This window comes from Oryctolagus cuniculus, chromosome 10 (assembly GCF_051225735.1).
Source record: "Oryctolagus cuniculus isolate XC-2025 breed Fujian yellow rabbit chromosome 10, ASM5122573v1, whole genome shotgun sequence".
Taxonomy (NCBI): Eukaryota; Metazoa; Chordata; class Mammalia; order Lagomorpha; family Leporidae; genus Oryctolagus; species Oryctolagus cuniculus.
Genome location: NC_142876.1, coordinates 94,484,392 through 94,506,422, shown reverse-complemented (window position 1 = coordinate 94,506,422; position 22,031 = coordinate 94,484,392). Strand labels below are relative to the sequence as shown.

Genomic DNA, 22,031 nt, shown 5'->3' with positions numbered 1-22,031 from the left:
GCTGCTCCTCTTCCAGTCCAGCTCTCTGCTGTGGCCTGGGAGGGCAGTGGAGGATGGCCCAAGTGCTTGGGCCCTGCACCCGTATGGGAGACCAGGAGGAAGTACCTGGCTCCTGGCTTTGGATTAGCGTGGCACGCCGGCTGCAGTGGCCATTGCAGGGGTGAACCAACGGAAAAAGGAAGACCTTTCTCTCTGTCTCTTTCTCTCATTGTCCACTCTGCCTGTCCAAAAAAAAAAAAAGAAAAAGAAAAAGAAAAAGAAATATGATTGTCCAAAAGCTTTGATGAAACAAAACATTATTTCAACCTGTACCCTAAAGTGTGTACCTGGGAACCACAAACAAAAAGTTACTCACATTTTTGTCACTGCACCAGAAGGAAAGGTGGGAGCAGATGTTTGTAGGACACAGTACACAAGGAGATGACATTTGAAGGTAATTTATTTGAAATGCTTCCAGAAAAGTTTAAGGCCATTATACAAAAACATTCATTTCATCAAAACATTCAGTGACTTCCTTCCCAAAGTTAAACACCTGACATGCCTCTTTTCTCATTTTTCTCATTTTCACATTGGCCAAAGTGGCTGACGGCCCCTGCAGAAGGACTCGCTCTTTTCCCCATCATGAAATGACTTTTCTCAGCTTTCTTTTGCTTCTAGCTGCAGCAGCTTCACTTGCTTGCTGACTCAGTAACTTGAGAAACAAAGCAGTTTTAAATAAACTTGTAATAGAAAAAATTCACCATGTTTAAAATCTATAAATACAGAAATACGTTTTACAGGGTAAAATTGACCACAATTTTTTTTGAAAAATAATAATGTAATATACCTTGTTTTTACATTGATAAATCTCATCACCCTGCTTCTTTGAATGCACATGATATATGTACATGATAAAATGACAACATTGTATTTACTGCTTTCTTTTCTGTAAACTTGAAAGAATATTTTAAAAAAAAAGACTTTTTTGGCAATAATTTAGAATCATTACTACTAGTGCTGGTGTGGGTATAACTTTGCATGGGTCATCCTGAATATTTACACTTCTAGGAAGCTTTGCTGGGTGTTTAGTTAACTTTTTCAAAGGTCTACAGCCCTGCACTGTAAGTCAAGGATGGACAAAGAGGTTCCTAGTTTGGCTAGCTGATCTTCATTAATCAGAATGCATGAAACTGGTCTTTGGAGAATGCAATTAGAATTCTGATTACAGCATAGAACCAGAGACAGCAAAATGATGACCCAAAAGCAGAGGAGGAAATCCCAAGGCCTGCGTCTCTCTCATGAGACACTGGCCCAAGCTTTTTCTCTTTTAATGGTTTCCACAGAAGATGTGATGAAGCTCTCTGCATTCTTGATGTTTCTCATGTGTTCGTGTAGACAGAATCCCTGACACACTCGCAGAATCTTTTCACTGTGGCTTCACACACGTTCTACACCTCGAGTAGGCCTGGGCAGATGACAAGAAACAAGGACTGAGCCTTCTCGTGATCCTGGCAGGTTTTCCCAGGCCCTTTGGGTCCTACTGCCATGTTTTAGGCTAGAAATGGCTCTCTAAGGCAAGCCACTAACTAGGACAGACACCTTTTGGTGCCATGTACATTGCAGCTGAAGGTGCACAGCTGGCAGCTGCCTCTGTGCTGGCCCCTGTGAGGTCAGCCTGTTTCATGTCCTAGCAGATCACTGCATCCAACTCGCACTGGATGAAACTGGAAGGTTCAGACCATGCCTCATCCTTTGTATAACCCAGCCTTCAGAACCTCTGGAGATGTTTTCTTGCTTCCTGGTTGAACAATGTTGAGCCCAGTTCACTTCAAAGGTTGATTTTTCCCAGTTCTCCCTCAAAGGCCATCCACGCCATGAGCGGCTTCATCACATCCTGCTTACATGGCTCCCTAAATCCCATGCCTTCAGCGACCCGTTGGAGAGCCAGACAAGCATGGCTGGGAGCACTTGGCAAGCACTCTGCGTGAAACAGCAGTTCAGAGATTCTTTCTTTCCACTTTCTAAAATCCAGCAGGACAACTGAAAGTAACTCGTTTCAAGTACCTCTCCATCCATCCAGATGCTTCTGAAATACAGTACAGGGTAATGGTTGCCACAGATCCCAGCTTACACAGAAAGAGTGATGGGCAGTTACAGTACTAGGGACACATGTACAGACACAGGAGCCTGGGCGAACATGGTCACACAAGTATTAAAAAGTGCTTCTCCAAACTGTTCCACATGTGGAATGCAAATACTGTACAGGTAAGACACAGGGCTACTTCCAGGATGGACACACGCTTCCGTCAGACATTGCTTTCCACGTGCCTGCTGTTCCCACAGGAAGAGTCTGTCTGTTCCATGCGCTCACAGTCAAGGCTGACTTCACTTGTGTCCATACTACAGTCTGATTCAGTGTCTGACTGGTCCATCTGCTCAAGTTTCGTTTCTCCCTGTGGCTCCCTGCTCTCAGTGTTGGGATTTAGGAACGATCCCTCGGAGTCAAGTACTCCAGCCTGTCCGGCAGCACACAGAACTGTTTCTTTGGCCTGACGAATACAGTTGAGCCACTGCTGTTTGTTGAAGGTGTCATTGGCTTGGAGCGAGTGGGTCTGACTTTGGGATCCATTTTTGAAACTCACCCTGAAGAAGTTTTTAACTAGAATTAAAAACACATAGGAAAAAAAAAGGTCACTGGATGGGTTACCCAGGTCAAAGATCACACGTGTAGCCACACTAACCCCAGTTCCCACACCAGATACAACTGATTATACAGTGTTTTCCACTGATCCAGGGCATGGGCATGGCTCCCCTCTGCCCTGCAGCACCATGAACCAATGGCAGCTGACACAGATCTAGCTCTCAGCTGCCCTCACTGCTTGAACAAACTAGCAGGTGGATCACAGCTTGGAATACCCAAGTGTCAGGGGACCCCAGGAGACTGGTTACCAAAGCTGGCTGCAGAGCTTGTTAAAATTACAGACAGATCTTCAAGTGGGTGTTTGGTCTAGTGACTAACACACCTGCATTGCATATTGGAATGCTTGGGTTTGAGTCTTGGCTGTGCTCCAGATTCAGATTTCTTGCTAGTGCACATCCTGGGAGGTAGTAGGTGACAGCTCCATCAGTTGGGTCCCTGCTACTCATGTGGAAGACCTGAACTGAGTTCCTGGTTATGGAGGCCAAAGACACTGCAGGCATTTGGGGAGTGAACAAGCAGACGAGATCTCTGTCTAGCTGTCTCTTTTAGCTGCTCAAATATATAAAAGAAAAAAAATGAATCCCTGGGCCCTCCCCTTCTGATCCAATAGATGTAAGATACATCTGATAATCTGTAATTTCAATAAGTACCATAAGACAGAGCTTCTCCCGGTTGCCCCTCTTCCAGGCCAGCTCTCTGCTATGGCCCGGGAGTGCAGTGGAGGATGGCCCAAGTGCTTGGGCCCTGCACCCCATGGGAGACCAGGAGAAGCACCTGGCTCCTGGCTTAGGATCAGTGCAGTGCGCTAGCCGCAGCGGCCATTGGAGGGTGAACCAACGGCAAAAGGAAGACCTTTCTCTCTGTCTCTCTCTCATTATCCACTCTGCCTGTCACCAAAAAAAAAAAAAAAAAAAAAAAAAAAAAAAAAAAAAAAAGACAGAGCTTTTTCCAGTTTAAGAAGCTCTTTCTAACACGAAACTATGCCAATGGTCTTCTACATGAGAGTGCTGCTGTGTTTAGTATCCAGTGATTGAGAAGATATGCAAGAGCTGTTTTATCCTTGGTTTCATTTTTAAATGAAATTACACTTCAATGACTTTGACAGGAGCTACACACACTGAAAAAATGGTAATGCACAATATGGAAGACATCTTATTTAATCTAACAACAGCAACAACATTAACTTGTATTTTCGGGCCCTGCATGTTATATGCAACGCTTGGTGCATAGAGCATCTGCTGTCAGTCCCTCTGCATTAACCCCAAAAGACAGTACCAGCACAGCAGATGATGTAGAGATGAGTGACAAATGCAGAGTGAGCCCAAAAGTTTCATCACTAGCTGTCGAAGGCTAGAAGACAACCCTGGTCCCTTCAATATAAGCTCTTCCTTTGGAGTTTATGTCTCAGTTTCCTTATTCATAAAATGGGGGAGAAACGAGAACCTACTTTACCAGGCTGTTACCCGGAATAGACCTAACTGCTTACACAATGCCCTGGCGCACTTTCACTCCTACCAGGGCGGAGGGACTGAGGAGTAGGAGGCAGTTCGTATTTATCACTCTGACAATAGGATGCCTATTTAACCCAGGAGGTACACACATTGCCTTCCTGAAGAAGGCTTCCCTCACTGTTTTGTCTAAAACAGACCTCCCATTGCTACTCCTTTCTATCCCCGTTTGGGTTTTGGTTTTCTTAATAGCACCTGGAAAATTTATGTATCATCTATCATAATGTAAGATACACAGGGGGCGAGGAATTTAATTGCTTGGCTCACCACTGAATACTTAGGGCCTAGAACAGTGCTTGACACATGGAAGATACTGGGTAGACATTACTCTCTTAGGTTTTCTTGGTTAATTCCCTTGTTTGTTAAGTCTCATGTTACAGAAGCCCATCTGAACAATGCTAAGATGAACTTTCCTCACAGTTGACCACTCATGTATGTCTCTGTAGAGCCACGTCTGTCAGTTCAAGTACAAAACCTACCTTTATGCTACCACTCTCCCCAGGGGGAGTATCTGGTATTAATCATGCTTTTCTCCAACAGAAAGAGGCACAGAAAAAGGAGCTTAGGTTGCATCAGTTATGTGCAGACAGGTTCCCTTATGGTATTTTAATTAGTCCTTTCAACAACCTTACGAGGGAGATACGCATGCATCTGTACTCTCTAAGTGAGAAACTGAGACTCACAGAGGATGCATAAGGCTATACCATCAGTAAGTAAAGAGACAGCACTAGAATGCAACTGCACTCTCAGGCTGTGGCTCTTCTTTTTTTCACCAGCCAGCCACTGCTTCTAAACTATCAAGACCAAAACCATTCAAGAGGTCAACCCGGACCGTGCCACCCATGCGTACTTCTCTCGTTGTTGCTGAACGCCCCACGCAGGGAGCCGCCCAGCCTGACTTCTCCATCCTGCAGGTCTTCCAGCAAGAGGTCCTTCACGGGGATCGGCTGCCGGTACAGCTGGTAGCAAAGTTGCTCATTGTGAGTGATGGCTCGAGTGATCACAAGCACTTCTTGGAACAGAAAAACATGCAGTTTCTAGAAGAGAAGAATGCACAGGATTTCTCTGAGCACCAGCCTAATAATGAGTAGTTGATTTGTGGACCTCTGTTGGGCAGATGTCATCAGGTTCATCCTAGATTATGGACTTCTAGGCTCAAACCTATCTCTAGGAGCCGAGAACTCAGGCAGGTCTAAGGCATTTCCAGATGTGACACATCCATGCCTTTCCTAGATGAGCTCTTTCCAAACAACCCACCGGAGAAAGCCATGCCACACCCAGATATCTGGGGCCTTACTCACACTGCAATGCACAACTTTTGCAGACACACATAGCCTCCAGCCACCACAAGAAATGAAAAACTGGAATACAAGGAAGGAAGTGATGAAGGGAAAAAAAGCACTCTCCTGGCTAATTCTACAGGATGAAAATTAACAATAGTTCATAAAGGATGAGACTGGCATATCAATGTCTAATCTTCATCTTTCCTTCTTCTTCTTCTTTTTTTTTTTTTTTTTTTTTGACAGGCAGAGTGGACAGTGAGAGAGAGAGACAGAGAGAAAGGTTTTCCTTTGCCGTTGGTTCACCCTCCAATGGCCGCCACGGCCGGCGCGCTGCGGCCGGCGCACCGCGGCCGGCACACCGCTGCCAGTGCACCGCGCTGATCCGATGGCAGGAGCTAGGTGCTTCTCCTGGTCTCCCATGGGGTGCAGGGCCCAAGGACTTGGGCCATCCTCCACTGCACTCCCTGGCCACAGCAGAGAGCTGGCCTGGAAGAGGGGCAACCGGGACAGGATCCGGCGCCCCGACCAGGACTAGAACCCGGTGTGCTGGCACCGCTAGGCGGAGGATTAGCCTATTGAGCCACGGAGCCATCCATCTTTTCTTCTAAACCCATGAAAGCAATTGTTCCTTTGACAAAGAGCTGACCATCAGCTCCAACTCCAACAGGGAACTTGGCTGGCTCATTCCTGAGGGAACCAGTGCATGCTGCTGTAGCTGCCAAGAAAGATGGTAAAATAAAAAATTCCAGGGCTGGTGCCGTCACGCACTAGGTTAACCCTCCGCCTGTGGCACTGGCATCCCATATGGGCAACAGTTGTAGTCCTGGTTGCACCTCTTCCAGTCCAGCTCTCTGCTATGGCCTGGGAAAGCAGTGGAGGATGGCCCAGGTGCTTGGGCCCATGCACCCGCATGGGAGTCCAGGAGGAAGCACCTGGCTCCTGGCTTCGGATCAATGCAGCTCCAGCTGTTGCTGCCACTTGGGGAGTGAACCAACAGAAGGAAGACCTTTCTCTCTCTCTCTCTCTCTCTCTCTCTCTCTCTGTAACTCTGCCTGTCAAATAAATAAATAAAATCTTAAAAAAATTTCCTCTCTTGGTTAAGTAAATCAGAAACGTTGATTCTCCTAAGACATTGTGCATAAAAGGCTGACAGCTGAAGTGAGTGTTGTGGGCATAAAGAAAATCTCAAATATAGGGGGTGGACATTTTGGGTAGTGGTTAAGATGCCTGCATCTCCCATCAGAGTTCCTGGGTTCAATATCGGGCTCCAGTATCTGACTACAGCTTCCTGCTAATGGGGACCCTGGGAGGTAGCAGCAGTAATGGCTCAAGCAGTCAGGTTCCTGCCATCCACATGGGAGACCAGAAATAGGCTCCCTGCTCCTGCCTTTGATCTCTGACCTGGAGCCATTATGGGCATTTGGGGAGTGAACAATCTCTCTCTGTCTTACTGCCTTTTTTTTTTTTTTTTAATTAAAAAAATGGTCTCAAATCACATCAAAGCCAGTTAGCTAGGTAGAACTGGGATCAATCTGTTTGAATTCTAATCACAAGACTCTTCTCAGGGTGTGGAAGTGGTTAGGAATCAGAAATGAAAAGATCCTCAACTTTGCAGCCAGGTTCTGGTTTTCTGGTATAAACATGCAGAATATCACCCCAAGGTCACAAAAGGGAGGCCAGAGGGAGAAGTGAAAACTCAGATCAGAATTTTAAATTGAGGCAGGGGAAGCACATTCAGCACCATCAGATCATTTTATATTTGGGAGAAAACAAACTTGCAGGTCTCTTCCCTCCTTTCCAACATACACACACACACATACAATACTCAACCAAAAAAGTACAATGTTTATTTTTTTTAAGGGGTAGGGTTAATTGGGGGAAACCCAACAGACTGGAGGGAAGGGGCAATGAGGGAAAAAGAGGGAGAAGGAGAGTCTGAGAGAGAGATCCAGAAAGAGAGAGATCAAGAAACAGAGAGAGAGACAGAGACAGAGAGATCAGGAGACAATGTCTATTTGAAAAGACTGAAAAACGAGTAAAGCAAAATATAACTACATTAAAGTCTGTGAGTGTAGGTAGTGTGGGAAGAATGTATTACCAATTTTCTGCTGGGGCAGGGAAAGAAGGTGTTGGTTACTGTTTTATGTACTGAAAGTAGAGATTTTCACCCTGTTTCTGCTTCAATCCCTGGCCAAGGTAGACAGTTCCAACTCAACTATCTGGACAATCTTTTAAAAATGCCCTCACTGGGACCAGTGCTGAGGCTTAGCAGGTTAAGCCTCTGCCTGCAATGGGGGCATCCCACACCTGGCTGCTCCATTTGATACAGCTCCCTGCTAATGGCCTGGGAAAGCAGTGGAAGATGGACCAACCGCTTGGGTCCCTGCACCCTTGCGGGAGACCCAGAAGAAGCTCCAGGCTCTTGGCTTTGGTCTGTCCTGCCCCAGCCTCTGCAGCCTTTGGGGAGTGAATCAGCAGATAGATCTCTCTCTCTTTCTCTCTCTCTCTCTCTCTCTCTCTCTGTAACTCTGCCTTTCAAATAAATAAAAAATAATATTTAAAAAAATCTGCATTAGTGAATGCTAACTGAGAATCTTCCTGGTAGTTTCAGCTCCTTATAGCCTCTTAACTACTGTGAGGTTTTTTTTTTTTCTTCTAACTCAGGACTTTGTTCACATGACCTTGGCAACTTTTCTGGGAAAGAAAACAACAAACTCCCCACTCCAACTGCAATCTTTGTTCTCAAAAATCCATCTGCTTGTGGTATGGACTTGAGTTTGTTTTTAATGTTCTAGGCTCATCAGAGTCCTCAGTCCTTGACTGACACAGAGTGAGAACAGGTCCACACAATGCAGCTTCCTGATGATTTCCCACAGGGCTTCCTGGAAAGAACACTCAAGGGGCTGAGTGGCAGATGTGAGAAGTCCACCAACACTTTCTGAAAAGCAGCAAGATGCAGAACACAGCCTTAGTAATCAATGACTCACGGTGAGAGAGACACACGCCTTCACCCAGCAGCCTGGGCAGGTCTTGTTGCCCTCGCTGCACCATCAGCTGGGGGGAGCCATAGCTGCCCTGAGAAGCAGGTAACATTCCTATGCCTGCCTTGTCCAGGTCAAAAGAGGGACCTTTGACTAAGTAAGGCTCTAATAAAGGACTCTAGGCTTTCATTCTAAGGGCTGGCTAGAGACTGAAGATGAAATAGAAGCAAATTTTCCAATGGCTCTCTCAACACAGAAATAATAAACACTCACACACACATACAAATTTCTACTGGCTATACATACAAACAGCCAGGTGAGTTGAATGAACCTTGAATTCTCATATAATTCAAATCCATTCTCTTAAGCAAGAATTCACTCACTGATTGCTCACTGCCAGGCTCCCACAACAGGACTGGGGCTGACAAAGCATAGTCCACAGCCTATAAGAACATGCTGGGTAGAACTGGAAGACACTGACATACAGCTGGAGATGCCAAAGGGAAGATTTACTCAGCTTGCTATGATTTCAGAGGAGGAACAACTTCATTATCCAATTAGGAATAAAAGCCAGGAAATTGTGTATCTACAGGTCAGAGCTAGATATGCAGCCAAAGGAAGACAGGTTATTAATTTTTTTTAAAAATTTGGTTTCAAATGCCAGGCTGTGGATGGGAACCCAGCCATGAGAAAGAAGAGTTTCCATAAAGCTAAATGCATACAACTTAGGTGCAACTAGTTCTGACATGAAGTCCTTTTAGATCCTGTTCAAATCACCCTTTATTTTCTGAAATCAAAGTAGGAGATGCTAACTGTCCTGTATTTGTTTTTGAAGGTTGTGATCAAAGAAAATAAAAAGCTGACAAACCTATACCAGTTTCCAGAAGCATTTTTGAATATATACCGGTCCATGACATTAACAAAATTAAAAAAAACCACACACACACATCCTCATAGTATGAATGCACTCACAACTCACATATATGAGTATAAACATTTCCCTATGCTATAAAAGGCCCTGGAGAAGCAATTTTTGCTGGAGATAAGATGCTCCCAGGAGGCCAGGACGAGACTGCTCGAGGAGGGTAAGCCCTTACCACGCCCCTGTTGTTCTTCAGTTCCCCGTGACAACACAGGACTCTCGAGTTGTCAATCAGAGAGTCTTTCTGGCCTTCTTCCAAGTAAAGAAGCCGCTCTTTATAATAACGACATTCGGATTCCCCAGTCTTCATGTTGATTTCTGCCACGATTCCCTGAATGATGTTTATCTATGGAAACAAAGAGAAAAATAAGTGTGGGGGAAGTAGCAAACCATCTGCACCAACAAGTCTTAGGGGCTCAGCCTAGGAAGTCACCATGACACACTTTGGAAAAGGGAAAAAAGAAACAAATGTTATCAATACACTGTATTTATCCACCCATCTATACAAATACACATATTATACATACAAATATTTTTATTAAATTTAAAACTAATATTGTTGCACAATTTTATCTGAGAAGATACAAGGTTCAGTCATTGTTGTGTCAGACTCTAGAGTTCCATACTGCTCATTTCTTTTTTATTGAATATTTCAAAAATTTATTTGTTAAAAGATTTATTTATTTAAAAAGGAGGAGTTACAGAGAAAGAGGGGAGACACACACACACAAATCTTCTAGTTCACTCCTCCAAATGGCTACAATGGCTGTGGCAGGGCCAGATTGAAGCCTAAGAGCCTAGAAGTCTATCTGGGTCTCCCACATGGGTGGTGGGGCCCAAGCACTTGGGCCATCCTCTGTGGCCTTCCCAGGCACATTAGCAGGGAGCTGGATCAGAAGCAGAGTAGGCAGACTGGAAGAGGTGCTCATATGGGATGCTGATGTCACAGGCAGTGACCTAACCTGTGGTGTCACAACACCAGAACCTACAATTTTATTTTTAATTGACACATAGTAAATGTACCTAATTATGGGGTAAAATGTTTCATTTCAATACAGGTATATAAAGTGAATAATACCTTGGTAATTGGCATATCTGTCACCACAGATATTTATCATTTCTTGATGCTGAGAATGTTCAAAGTCCTCTCTACTAGTTATTTTGAAACACTCAATTGTTGTCAACCATACTACAGAACATTAGAAGTTATTCCTAATAACCAACTGTACCCCTGGACCTGTTAATCAGCCTCTCTCTATCCCTGACCTCATCCCTTCCCCAGGCTCTGGTAACCACTATTCCATTCTCTACTTTGAGAACACATGTTGCACATTTCTTAAAACATGCTCTCAGTGTGAGAAAGGTAAGCATATAAAAAACCAGGCCAAGGAGAGAAAACACGACACAACATTAGAGTTGTAAAAAAGGATGATCTTTGGATGAAGGTCTCCCTACATGTATTCAATCTAATGCACAAACAATATTTCCAGAAAGAATGGCTTGAATATCTTTTTAGTGATAAGACATAAATGTTTTCTAAAGAACAAGGAAAGGGGCCAGTGTTATGGCTGCCTGGGATGCTGGCATCCCATATGAGTGCAAGTTCAAGTCCTAGCTGCTCCACTACTAATCTAGCTCTTAGCTAATGCACCTGGAAAAGCAGAGGAAGATGACCCAATGCTTGGACCCCTGTACCCGTGTGGGAGACCTGGAAGAAGCTCCTAGCTCTTGGCTTCAGATCGGCCCAGCTCCGGCCATTGCAGCCATTTGGGGAATGAATCAGCAGATTGAAGACTTCTCTCTGTCTCTCCTTCTCTTTCTGTAACTCCACTGTTGACAGTTTCAAAGTTCACTTATTTATTATTTTCTCTATTTTCCAAATTTTAGGGTAGCAGTATTTGATCTAAAAAATTCTTTAAAACAATAAGTTCTTTAATGTCACAAAAGAAGCCTTTTGACCTTTGATGTCTGCTTTGTCAACCTAATATTAAATATAAATCCTAAAAATTAATGTGAGCTTTATTAACACAAAACCAATAATAAACAGCAGAACACTGGGGCTGGCACTATGGCCGCAGCAGGTTAAAGCCATGGCCTGTAGTGCCAGCATCCCATATTGGTGCCAGTTCAAGTCCCAGTTGCTCCACTTCTGATCCAGCTCTCTGCTATGGCCTAGGAAGGCAGTGGAAGATGGCCCAGGTTTTTGGGCCCCTGCACTTGTATGGCAGACCTGAAAGAAGCTCCTGGGTCCTGGCTTCGTATCAGCCTAGCTCCAGCTGTTGTGGCCATTTGGGGAGTGAACCAGTGGATGAGCAACCTCTCTTTCACTCACTGTAACCCTGTCTTTCAAATAAATAAATCTTTTTAAAAACAGCAGAACACTTTTGGAATTCTAGCTTTCTTTTTTTGTCCTCTTGGTTTTCAAAGATGATTGGATTATCGACTGTTACTTCCAAAACAAACAAAAATGAAATTTCATAAACTATACTAAAGCTACCACTCACCCTTGAAATTAATGTCACTATGTTTGTTGAGCACCTGTTTGGTATGAGACTAGGTGGCAGTATTCAAACAAAGGAGGTGTGATCCCTGCCCTCGGAGAGCTTAAAATGCAAGGGAGGTGTCTGAGCGATTGTTTTGTGTCTACCTTATCCTTTACCTTACTATATTTTTAATGTGTAGTAGAATCCATGTTTTTTTCTTGCTTTTAAAGACATCAGCACTGACTGCTGTGGCTGATTTGATCAGCTCTCACTAGGTATACTTGGACAGCTGGAATTAACAGCACTTAGGCCAGTTCTCTGCAAGTACGCAGGGAACCAGAAAAAAAGACGCCCTGCAGGCATAACACTGTGTTCGTTTCCTCATTTAACTCAGGAACTGAGCAGCTGGCACATCATATGAAGATTAATAAACTCAAACACAACACAGAGTTTCCTCTGGCAGCTATGACTACTTTCAAATAATGCTTCTTTCTTTGGTGCATGAAAAAAATAGAACAATAGAAGCAATCAACGTTATCATTCAATATTTCATGTGCACATTTATAATAGCAACTCTGGGTTTGTTTTTATCTATGTTTATTTATTTTTAAATTTTGATTCATTTATTTCAGAGGCAAAGAAAGACAGACAGACAGACATGGACACAGAGAAAAGAGAGCTCCCATTTGCTGATTCACACCTTAACTGCCCAAGACAGAAAGTGCTGAAGCCAGAAGCTGGGAACTCAATCCAGGTCTGCCTGTTGGGTGGCAGGAATCCAATTACTTGAGCTGTTACTGCTGCCTCCCAGGGTGCACAACAGCAGGAAGCTGGAATTGGGAGTGAGGCTCACACTTGAACCCAGGTACTCTAAAACGGGATGCAGGCATCTTAACTGCTACAGGCTAAATACTCATTCTTGTTTTTATTTATTAAAATTAATGTTTTGTATTTCTATCTTCTTGCCCTTCACAGGGGTCTAATTTCTTTGCATTGATTCTTGAGATTTATTGGCAAGATTTCAGGGAGGAATAAAGATTATATATGGCAGGTTGTCAGAAGCAAATAGTCATGGTAGTTGTGCATTTAAATTAAATTGCTGCATCTCCTGCCGGGGTTTAGACTGAGGGAAGGGACTGGTGAAGGGAGATGAGAGATACTGGGTAAGCTTTCAGGGAGTAAGACCACACATGCTGGAATCATTATCCTCAAAGTGGAATGGGAACCCTGTCTGTCTGGTCCCTTGTGCCACAATGCCATTTACTCATCGGTGCTGACATGAACCATGAACAGCAGTCTCCGCTGCTCTGCATCAGAAGCAGGACTGTTGTTCTCATTGATTTCAGTGACTTTACTTAAAGGAGTTGGGAAACAGTGGCAGGCAGGGGGAAGGGATGGTCTGCAGGATCATTTTCTGGCTCCAACAATTCTTAGAATTTAAAACATTAAACAACCAGATCTCTGGAATGCCTGAATAGCCAAAGTCCTATTTTAAGAAGCTCTCTTTTGCGGGACATTTCTATCACCCTTCAAAACACGATCAAGAAATTCTAGTCAAGATGTGGTGGTTTCTACACTGCAATAAAAGCAAGACCTTTCTTTCAATCTAACCACAGGACTGAATGCAATCAACACCCTTAGCATGCAAGCAATTCACTCAGCACTCTCTGATTTTTCCCTTTTCATAGATGGGAAATTTATTCAGGGAACATATACGTCAAGCTCCACTGGTACTCTGGGTTTTATATTTATCAAACATTCACAATGCACCCAAGGGTACAGGCTAAATTATTCCGTTCACGTGGGGTAATGCTATGAGGACTTTGAAAAGAAGGAAACAAAAAAAAAGTCTGTGTCTAACTGTGTCCATAGGTTTTCAGAAAACCTCCTTTGCAGACATTTTCAAATGCACAGATCAGCCTGAATAACTGGGTGCAGATTCAGCTTCTGAAAATGGCTTTACACTTTATGTACTAGGGAAACTGGATACTGGCAGATCCTTTCGTATTGCAAATATATCCTCATCCATTTTTAAATTCAAACTTGAGCTCACTGGTTGTCTCTCTAAAACGGAACTGTGTTCTTTCATACTGCATGTTAAGAAGGAATGCTTACTGTAAAAGTCAGAACAGGCTTATGTGCTTCAAAAAAAGTAACTGTTTAGAGTAGCCACAGCTCCCTGTTGTTTCCATTCCTGCAGACCACACACTCACTGGGATGAAATATGGAGAAGAGGCACCTCTATCACACTCTTCCCAGTAATAAAAACAGACATGATGAAGTGAGACGGGCCCATCCGCACTGCCTGCATCCCCCAATGTGTGCTGGACTGCGGTCTGTGTGGGTTGGGCCTGTCAGATACACTCAACACTTCGTGACTTAGGAGAGAGTGCTCACTCTTCTCTATGCTGTGGGGAGGCACAGGCCTGGCTCTGCGTCACTGCAACTTCTCCACAAAGCCTTTGTGATTCCAAAGGCAATGAGGGCTCCAAGAAGTGGCCAGGCTTTCTGCATGAGGATCCAGGAACACACAGAAACAGGAAGGCACAGGATTTGGAGTCTGCACCAACAGAGTTTGAATATCAGCTCCATCATTTGTTGGCTGTGGACCTGGGCAAACTATTTTTAACCTCTCTGAACCTCATGCAGACAATGATCTTAATAAGAACAGCTAGGGAGCTGAATGACTCAATGTGAGGTGCTCTGTGTGAGCAGCTGCTATTGCTGTTACTGTTTTCAACTCCCTCTGAGAGGACAAAGACTGCTCAGCAGGTTCAGCCCTTCGGATGAAGACATTATCTATGCACATCTTCCTCTTACCACTGTCCCAGATGAAACCAGGGAGTGAGCCCTTGGAATTGGTCTGTCAGCCTCTGGCCCCACAGGTTCTCCTGAGTGCACACCTGGGTCACAGCAGCATCCCCCCAACTTGCTGCCCAGGCACTCGCTCCCTCCTCCTCAGGCCCCTGCTCTACAGACAGTAACATGTCCAAGGTCACACAGCTTGTAATGACAGGGATGGGATTGGAATCCTGAGTCCCAGCTACAACAAGCAAAAACAAATGACACACAAAGGCAACATTTCTCAAACTGATCTTTAAAACCTCGGTAACACTGCACGTGAAGCAGAATTGTCTGTCTTATCTCCTGCTGCTTCTTCGGAGAACTGCCCCGTCCCAGGCAGCTTGACATGTTCCCCAGGGATGGCCTGGCCTGCCCCGCTTCTTCGAACCTTAGCTCAGGCCACTCCTTCCCTCTGGCCTGCCAGCTGCTCCACCCTGCCCTGCAAGGACCTTGATCAGAACCAGGCTCTCTGAGACACTCGCAGTTTGCAATATTCTAATAATAGGGACCTCATTTCTCCTTGTCTTGTGTTGGGACCAGGGAAGAATCTGTATTTTTCAAATCACCCAGCCCACTGTCAGGAAACACACAATGAATGAGGAGCCCGCTGGTGAGCAGGAGGCGTGACCAGGCAACCCGCCAAGGTCGGGGTCTGTTGGAGTCCATCTGCTGTTGCTAGCACAAAATACCCAAGATCAAGTAATTTAAAGAGAAGATAAGTTTATTTGGCTCACAATTCTGGAGGCCAGGAAGCTCAAGGGCATGGCACTGGCATGTTCCCAGCACCTGTTGAGGGCCCTCTTACTCTGTGAACTTAACATGGCATAGGCATCACATGGCAACACAGAGCAAGTCAGCTGGTGTGGGTATTTCTTCCTCTCCCTGTAAAGCCACCAACGCATTATCTTGGGGGCCCACCCTTCTGACTTCATCGAATCCTAATTAGCTCTGAAAGACCTGTCTCCAAATACTATTAACCTATTCATTTGGAACTTGCACTTTTAACATGTAGACTTTTGGGGGAAGCACCCAAGCCACAGCAGAGGCCAAGGAGAACTAGATCTTAAATGAATGTCAACTTCCTAAATCGGCTTTGGGGTTAAACTAAAAGGCAACTCCCATATTCTAACTAAAAAAAGTTATTCAATTTAAAATGCCACAAGAGCTTAACCGTCACAGCCAGCGACTGTAGCACCAGATGAACTACCTGTACAGAATCAAAAATTCTAGAATCAAAGGCATCTTACAGTGACTTTCATATATAAACACTGCATTTTACAGTTTAGGAGATAGAGGCAGAGAGAAGCGAAGAGATTTGCAAAATCAAGACATGACTGCTGGTAGTGCTTGGCCTAGAACCCAAGGTTCCTGAGTCCTGTGCACCCAGGGACCCTTCCATTCACCTAAGGGCCCAAGGCACTAGTAATTACAAGGGAAGAAAGGAAGGAGTAAACTTACAGCTTCTTCCAAGTGCTGCTGATCTGGATTATCGTTCGGTGTGTGCCTCAGGATTTCTCGAAGAAGCAGAGGGTATTTCACCAGACGGCTTCTTGGAATATCAAGGAAATTCCAGAGATCTAGTTTGCGGCTAAAGGGGGATTCTAGACATCGCTGCAGGAAATCCTGGACTCGGTGATCTTGTTTTTTGTGATCCAGGAGAGCTTTGGCGGCTACTTGATTGCTGCAGTAGCTGTCATAGGAGCTGAGACAAGGCAGCTAAGAAGGAAACATGAAAAGAAGGTTGGAAAGTCAAAACAATTAAACCCCAAAATCACACGCTAGCATCCCTTGTTGGGACTGAACAAGCATCCAACAGGTCTCCAGATCTGGCCAACATAAGTTTTCTTAGGCTCTGGCTTGCTTTCACAAAGTGGCTGTCTTAACTGTGTGTGTACTTTGGTTGCTAAAGCTCCTATCACAATTTGCTTGTGTTTTCTGCCAACCCGAACTAGAAAGCAGACAACCAGAATTGTTACATATGCATATAGTTTACAATTTATGTAACCTTCCCAAAGTTTCCAGTAAGGCAAAAGCCATACACACACACACACACATACACACACAGGATTTAAGATTCTTTAAGAAATTCATGTAGGAGACTTAGTGTAAACACCTTCATATTAGTCTTTTTTTATTAAAAAGATTTATTTTATTTATCTGAAAGGTAGAATTACAGAGAGGGAGAAAGAGAGACCTTCCATCTACTGGTTTACGCTCCAAATTCTGCAATGACCAAGGCTGGGCCAGGCTGAAGCCAAGAGCTTGGAATTCCACCCAGGTCTCTCATGTGGGTACAAGGGCCCCAGTACTTGGGCCATCTTCTGCTGACAGGCGCTCATTTGGGATCCTGGAATCACAACTGGTAGCTTAACCTACTGCTCCACAATGCCGGCCCCTCCTTCACATCAGTTTTAAGATGAACTAATTCTGGGGCTACACCTGTAGAGCAGTGAGTTGGGCTGCTGTCTGCAGCACTGGCATCCCATATGGGCACTGGGTTGGGTCCTGGCTGCTCCACTTCCCATCTACCTCCCTGCTTATGTGTGTGGGAAGACAGTGGAGGATGACCCATGTGCTTGGGCCCCTGCACCCCTGTGTGAGTCCCAGATGAAGCTCCTGAAGGTTCCTGGCTTTGGTACAGGCTGCTGTGGCCTCGTGGGGAATGTGCCACTGGATGGAAGATCTCCCTCCACCCTGTCCCTTTAAACTCTTTGAAATAAATAAAATAAATCTTTAAAAAAAAAGATGACCTGATTTTAAGGTTTAATTATAAAGGGACTCAAGAAGTTGAAGCAAAAGTGTGATTTTTTTTTTTTTAAATCAGGAGCCAGAGTTGTGGCATAGTGGGTAAAGCTACTTCCTATGATACCAGTACCTCATATGGGTTTTGGTTTGTGTCTAGTTCATGTCCTGGCTGCTCTACTTCCAATCCAGCTCCCAGTTAATGAGTCTGGGAGAGCAGCAGAAGATGGCCTGGACCCAGATGAAGCTCCTGGTTCTTGGCTTTGGCCTGGTCCAGCTCTGGCTGTTGTGTCCATTTAAGGAGTGAACCAGCAGATCGAAGATCTCTCTCCCTCTTTTCCTCTCTTTCTCTCCCTCTTTATGTCTGTCCATCTCTCTCTTCCCCTCTCACTCTCCCTCCCTGTGTAACTATTTCAAATAAATAAATAAATCTTTAAAAAAAAAATCAAACACAGGAAGCATTTATGAAAATCCTTTAAATTTAGCTCTAACAGGCCAGAAACTATTTTTTAGGTATACCTCATGGTTAGCGTCACAATGTCATGCAATACACAACTTAAGCTTAACGATTCTGGAACATTTCACTCCAGTGCCTTCATTCCAGGGAAATGCTAACCTCCCTGATAGGTCCCAGCAGTCACACTGGGCAAACACCATGTCGGACACGGACTCAGTGGAAAGGACTTTCCATGTCCCTTTGCCCCTCCCGACGTGAGGGCTCCCACCAACCTCTAGAGAGTGACCAGAGGCAATAAAAGGCAGCCACTGGCACAGCTGCGTTTGTTTCTTTCCCTTGGACTAGGAAGCTGCATTCGCCACTATACCTGCTTTGTAGAAGGAGTCAATCCAAGTGGCAAGAGGGAATCTTTCATTTCTGTATCCTTTGGACTCTGAGCTGGGCCTACTATCCGGTAGATGCTTCAAGTTTGTGTTTTAGGGGCAGTTTTTACAGAAGTTAAGATGCTACTTGGGACAACAACATCCCATATTGGAGAGACCAAGTTCAAGTTTCAACTCCACTGTTGATGCCAGCTTCTTTTTTTTTTTTTTTTTTTTTTTTTTTTTTTTTACAGGCAGAGTGGACAGTGAGAGAGAGAGACAGAGAGAAAGGTCTTCCTTTTGCCGTTGGTTCACCCTCCAATGGCCGCCGCGGCCGGCGCGCTGCGGCCAGCGCACCGCGCTGATCCGATGGCAGGAGCCAGGAACCAGGTGCTTTTCCTGGTCTCCCATGGGGTGCAGGGCCCAAGCACTTGGGCCATCCTCCACTGCACTCCCGGGCCACAGCAGAGAGCTGGCCTGGAAGAGGGGCAACCGGGACAGAATCCGGCGCCCCGACCGGGACTAGAACCCGGTGTGCCGGCGCCGCTAGGCGGAGGATTAGCCTAGTGAGCCGCGGCGCCGGCCCTGATGCCAGCTTCTTGCCCATGTGCATCCTGGGAGGCAGCAGTGTTGGTTCAAGTACTTAGATTCCTGCCACCCACATGGGGGACCTGGATTTAGTTCCTGGTTCCTGGTACCAAGCCCCTGCAGACATTTGTGGAGTAAACCAGCGGAGGAGAGATCTGTCTCCCTCCCCCCTTCAAAAAAAAAAAAAAAGTTTACTCTAAATGAATAAGTTAATGTTGAATATTTATTCAGCATTACAGAGTTAAGTAATATTTGATGATTCGAAAACATTGCTTAAAAGTGTGGCAGCACTTGAAAATTTATATATTATGGCTGCTTTTTTTATACCTCTGATTAAAATTATTTTCTCAATGACTGAAACTAAAGAAAGAGAAAAAGGAAGTAATATTTAAAAGGTTCACACTTGACCTTAACACCTTGGAAATGCCTGCCTTATTTATATGTTATGGGGAAAAAAACCTGTAGTTGTGTTAAAAAGAGTTACAGGAATCCTTTCCTCAACCTTATATTTGAAAGTACTGATAACTGGTACACACACTTACACACAATGCCCAGATGTGGTGCTGTGGCTTATAATTTAGATTTTCGGTGTTAATTAAAAAGGGCCTCAGGTCCTCTTAATTTCATTTCCACTTCCTGGTCTTTTAAAAAGACCTGGACATGCCTGATGCTTTCATCAAAGAAAAACAAATCGCAGTAATCATCGGATGTAAACTTGAAGGAGCTGGACCACCTCGCTGTCCAACGGGCCATTTGGCTCTCTGCCGCTGCTGCCACGGCAACCAAACCAGGCTCTGGCTGGGCATTCACACCTGACCTGAAAAGCTCTGTGAATCAGCCATGGGCTAGAGAAGGCTCTGGGTGAGCTTTTACTAGGGAGGGGATGAGGAGCGTCAACCGCGGGGTTCTCAGATACAGCCACACTCACTCCCTTCAAACGTGAGAGGCAGAAACGCAGCAGTGAAGAGAGTGGACTCTGGGACTGGAGAACGGGGTCCAAAATAGCAGGTGGAAGGGACCCTTCTAAGCCTCAGTGTCCCCTTTTACAAAATGCATCTGCCAATGCCCTCGGCCTTCAGCAGCATACAGTGAACAGCACAGGGCTTGACTCCTGGTGAGGAATCAGTAAGTACCAGCTCCTACTATGCTTTGTCCCTGAATGCTTTTATTTATTTATTTTTTATTCATTTATTTATTTATTTTGACAGGCAGAGTGGACAGTAAGAGAGAGAGACAGAGAGAAAAGTCTTCCTTTTGCCGTTGGTTCACCCTCCAATGGCCGCCGCGGCCGGCGCAATGCGGCCGGCGCACCGCACTGATCCGATGGCAGGAGCCAGGTACTTATCCTGGTCTCCCATGGGGTGCAGGGCCCAAGCACTTGGACCATCCTCCACTGCACTCCCTGGCCACAGCAGAGAGCTGGCCTGGAAGAGGGGCAACCGGGACAGAATCCGGCGCCCCGACCGGGACTAGAACCCGGTGTGCCGGCGCCACAAGGCGGAGGATTAGCCTAGTGAGCCGCGGCGTCAGCCCCTGAATGCTTTTATTGAAGAAACTTGTTTAGAGAAGCAAAGCTGAAGACAGAACCCGAGCCTGAGGCCTGTCCTTGCACACCTCCCTCTGCCACCTGCAAATCTCTCAAGGACTCATCATGTCTTTAAATAGACGATCAAGAATCTGAAGGGAAACTCAACATTTTTAAAGGAAATTCTATCTCCTCAACATTGTGAAAAATGCCAGAACAAATTCATTTTTCTTTTCTTTCTTTCTTTTTCTTTTTTTTTTTTTTTTTGCTTCCGTGTATCCTGCCTCTCCGGTTGGAATTAAAATTTGATTAGAAGCCAAATTAACATGAGAACTCTGCCTTGGAGAGCTTATGAATTATTTTATGACCGACAAAAACCATTAACACGGAGATAAGTCACTTGGGAAGCTGTTTCTCTGAAAGGAGAGGCCTCCTCCATCCAACAGGGCGACCTGCTAGAGAGAGGCATCGACCTGCAGTAACCATAGTGCCTCCCAGAACAAAGGCAGCCACTCTGTTTAAGGTCTTCAGAGTCAAAGGAATTGATTCATTCTAAGGTCAAAGGGACCAGCAGGCACTGTCCCACTTGGGAGGCGCACTTTTAAATGGAGGATTTTGTTGTTTTAAATGTTCTCACTTTTTTCCTTGGTGGTGGTGGGGGAATAAATCAATTTTTCATGGGTCGAAAGGGATCTGACTTTTTTTAATTCAAAGTCCACTAAGATGTTTATTTTGTTCTGTTTAAACGACCAGAATGCAAACAAATGCAACAGACACAGACACGTCTGCAGTTAAAAGAGGGACAACATTTAACAGCTCATCAGGCTGATAAATAAGGGCCATTTCTCACGTAGTCTGGCAACACTCTGAGGTGCTCCCCAGGCTGCAAGTCCCCATCGGGCACCTGAATGGCCCCCTTTCCTTTGCTCATGTGTGAAAAACAAGTGCCAAAGCCGCCCCAGAGCAGATCAGCGTCCTAATACAAGTGGTAAACATTTATTCTAGGCACAAGGACAATTGCTTCAATTCTGCTTCTGCTGTGAGTCGCCCATTCCCATTTAATGTTTAGGGAAACCGCGGAGTTCTGCAAGGCTCTGGGTAAAAGCAGAGTCACCCTGCCTGTTCTGCAGAGCAGCCTCAAGGCCCCCTTTCCTCCCATCAAAGCAGTGTGACTCTGGAAATGCAAGACGTCCAAAGGCCAACTCCTCTGTCTCCAGACGGCCGGATCTTTTTGGAGAAATTTCTTTATTGGCGAAGGAAGTCAGAACATCTACCACGGCTCATAATGAAATGAAAGTCAAAAGGACAAGATGAATGAGCCCTCTTGAAATATTAAGGGCCGTTCTCTAAATTATTCATCTTGGAGCACGACTTGCCTTTCAGACACCCTTGGGTAGTTCAGCCTCGGTGCTAAAATCGACTCCTGGGCTGAAGCTATGCAAGTCATGAAACCCTCCAAGGTTCTTGACTGAGGCACTAACCGAGAGGGGTAAGTTACAAAATCAACATTAAAACTTTCTGCATGTCCACCTGGCTTCCAAGACACAGGATCTGGACTGTTTTAGGACTGCTAAAACACAGATATACCCAGAAAAAGGGGACTCACAGAGCGATAGCAGGGTTTATAGCCTGCACAACACTCTCCACATGGTGCAA

At 45.1% G+C, this 22,031-nt stretch overlaps 1 protein-coding gene across 5 annotated transcripts in view; it reads right to left on the bottom strand.

The window, feature by feature from the left end:
* Positions 1-421: 421 nt before the first annotated feature.
* ARHGEF3 (Rho guanine nucleotide exchange factor 3) overlaps positions 422-22,031 on the bottom strand; it is a 336,416-nt gene continuing 314,806 nt past the window's right edge. For all 5 annotated transcript variants that reach the window (XM_008260822.5, XM_008260823.5, XM_008260826.5 and 2 more), the window contains 4 exons: positions 16,160-16,417; positions 9,550-9,720; positions 5,039-5,225; positions 422-2,638 (listed from right to left, as the gene is read on the bottom strand). In XM_008260822.5, coding sequence (XP_008259044.1) covers positions 2,286-2,638; positions 5,039-5,225; positions 9,550-9,720; positions 16,160-16,417 — 969 coding nt within the window. In that variant the 3' untranslated portion in view covers positions 422-2,285. The remainder of the gene's footprint in view (positions 2,639-5,038; positions 5,226-9,549; positions 9,721-16,159; positions 16,418-22,031) is intronic.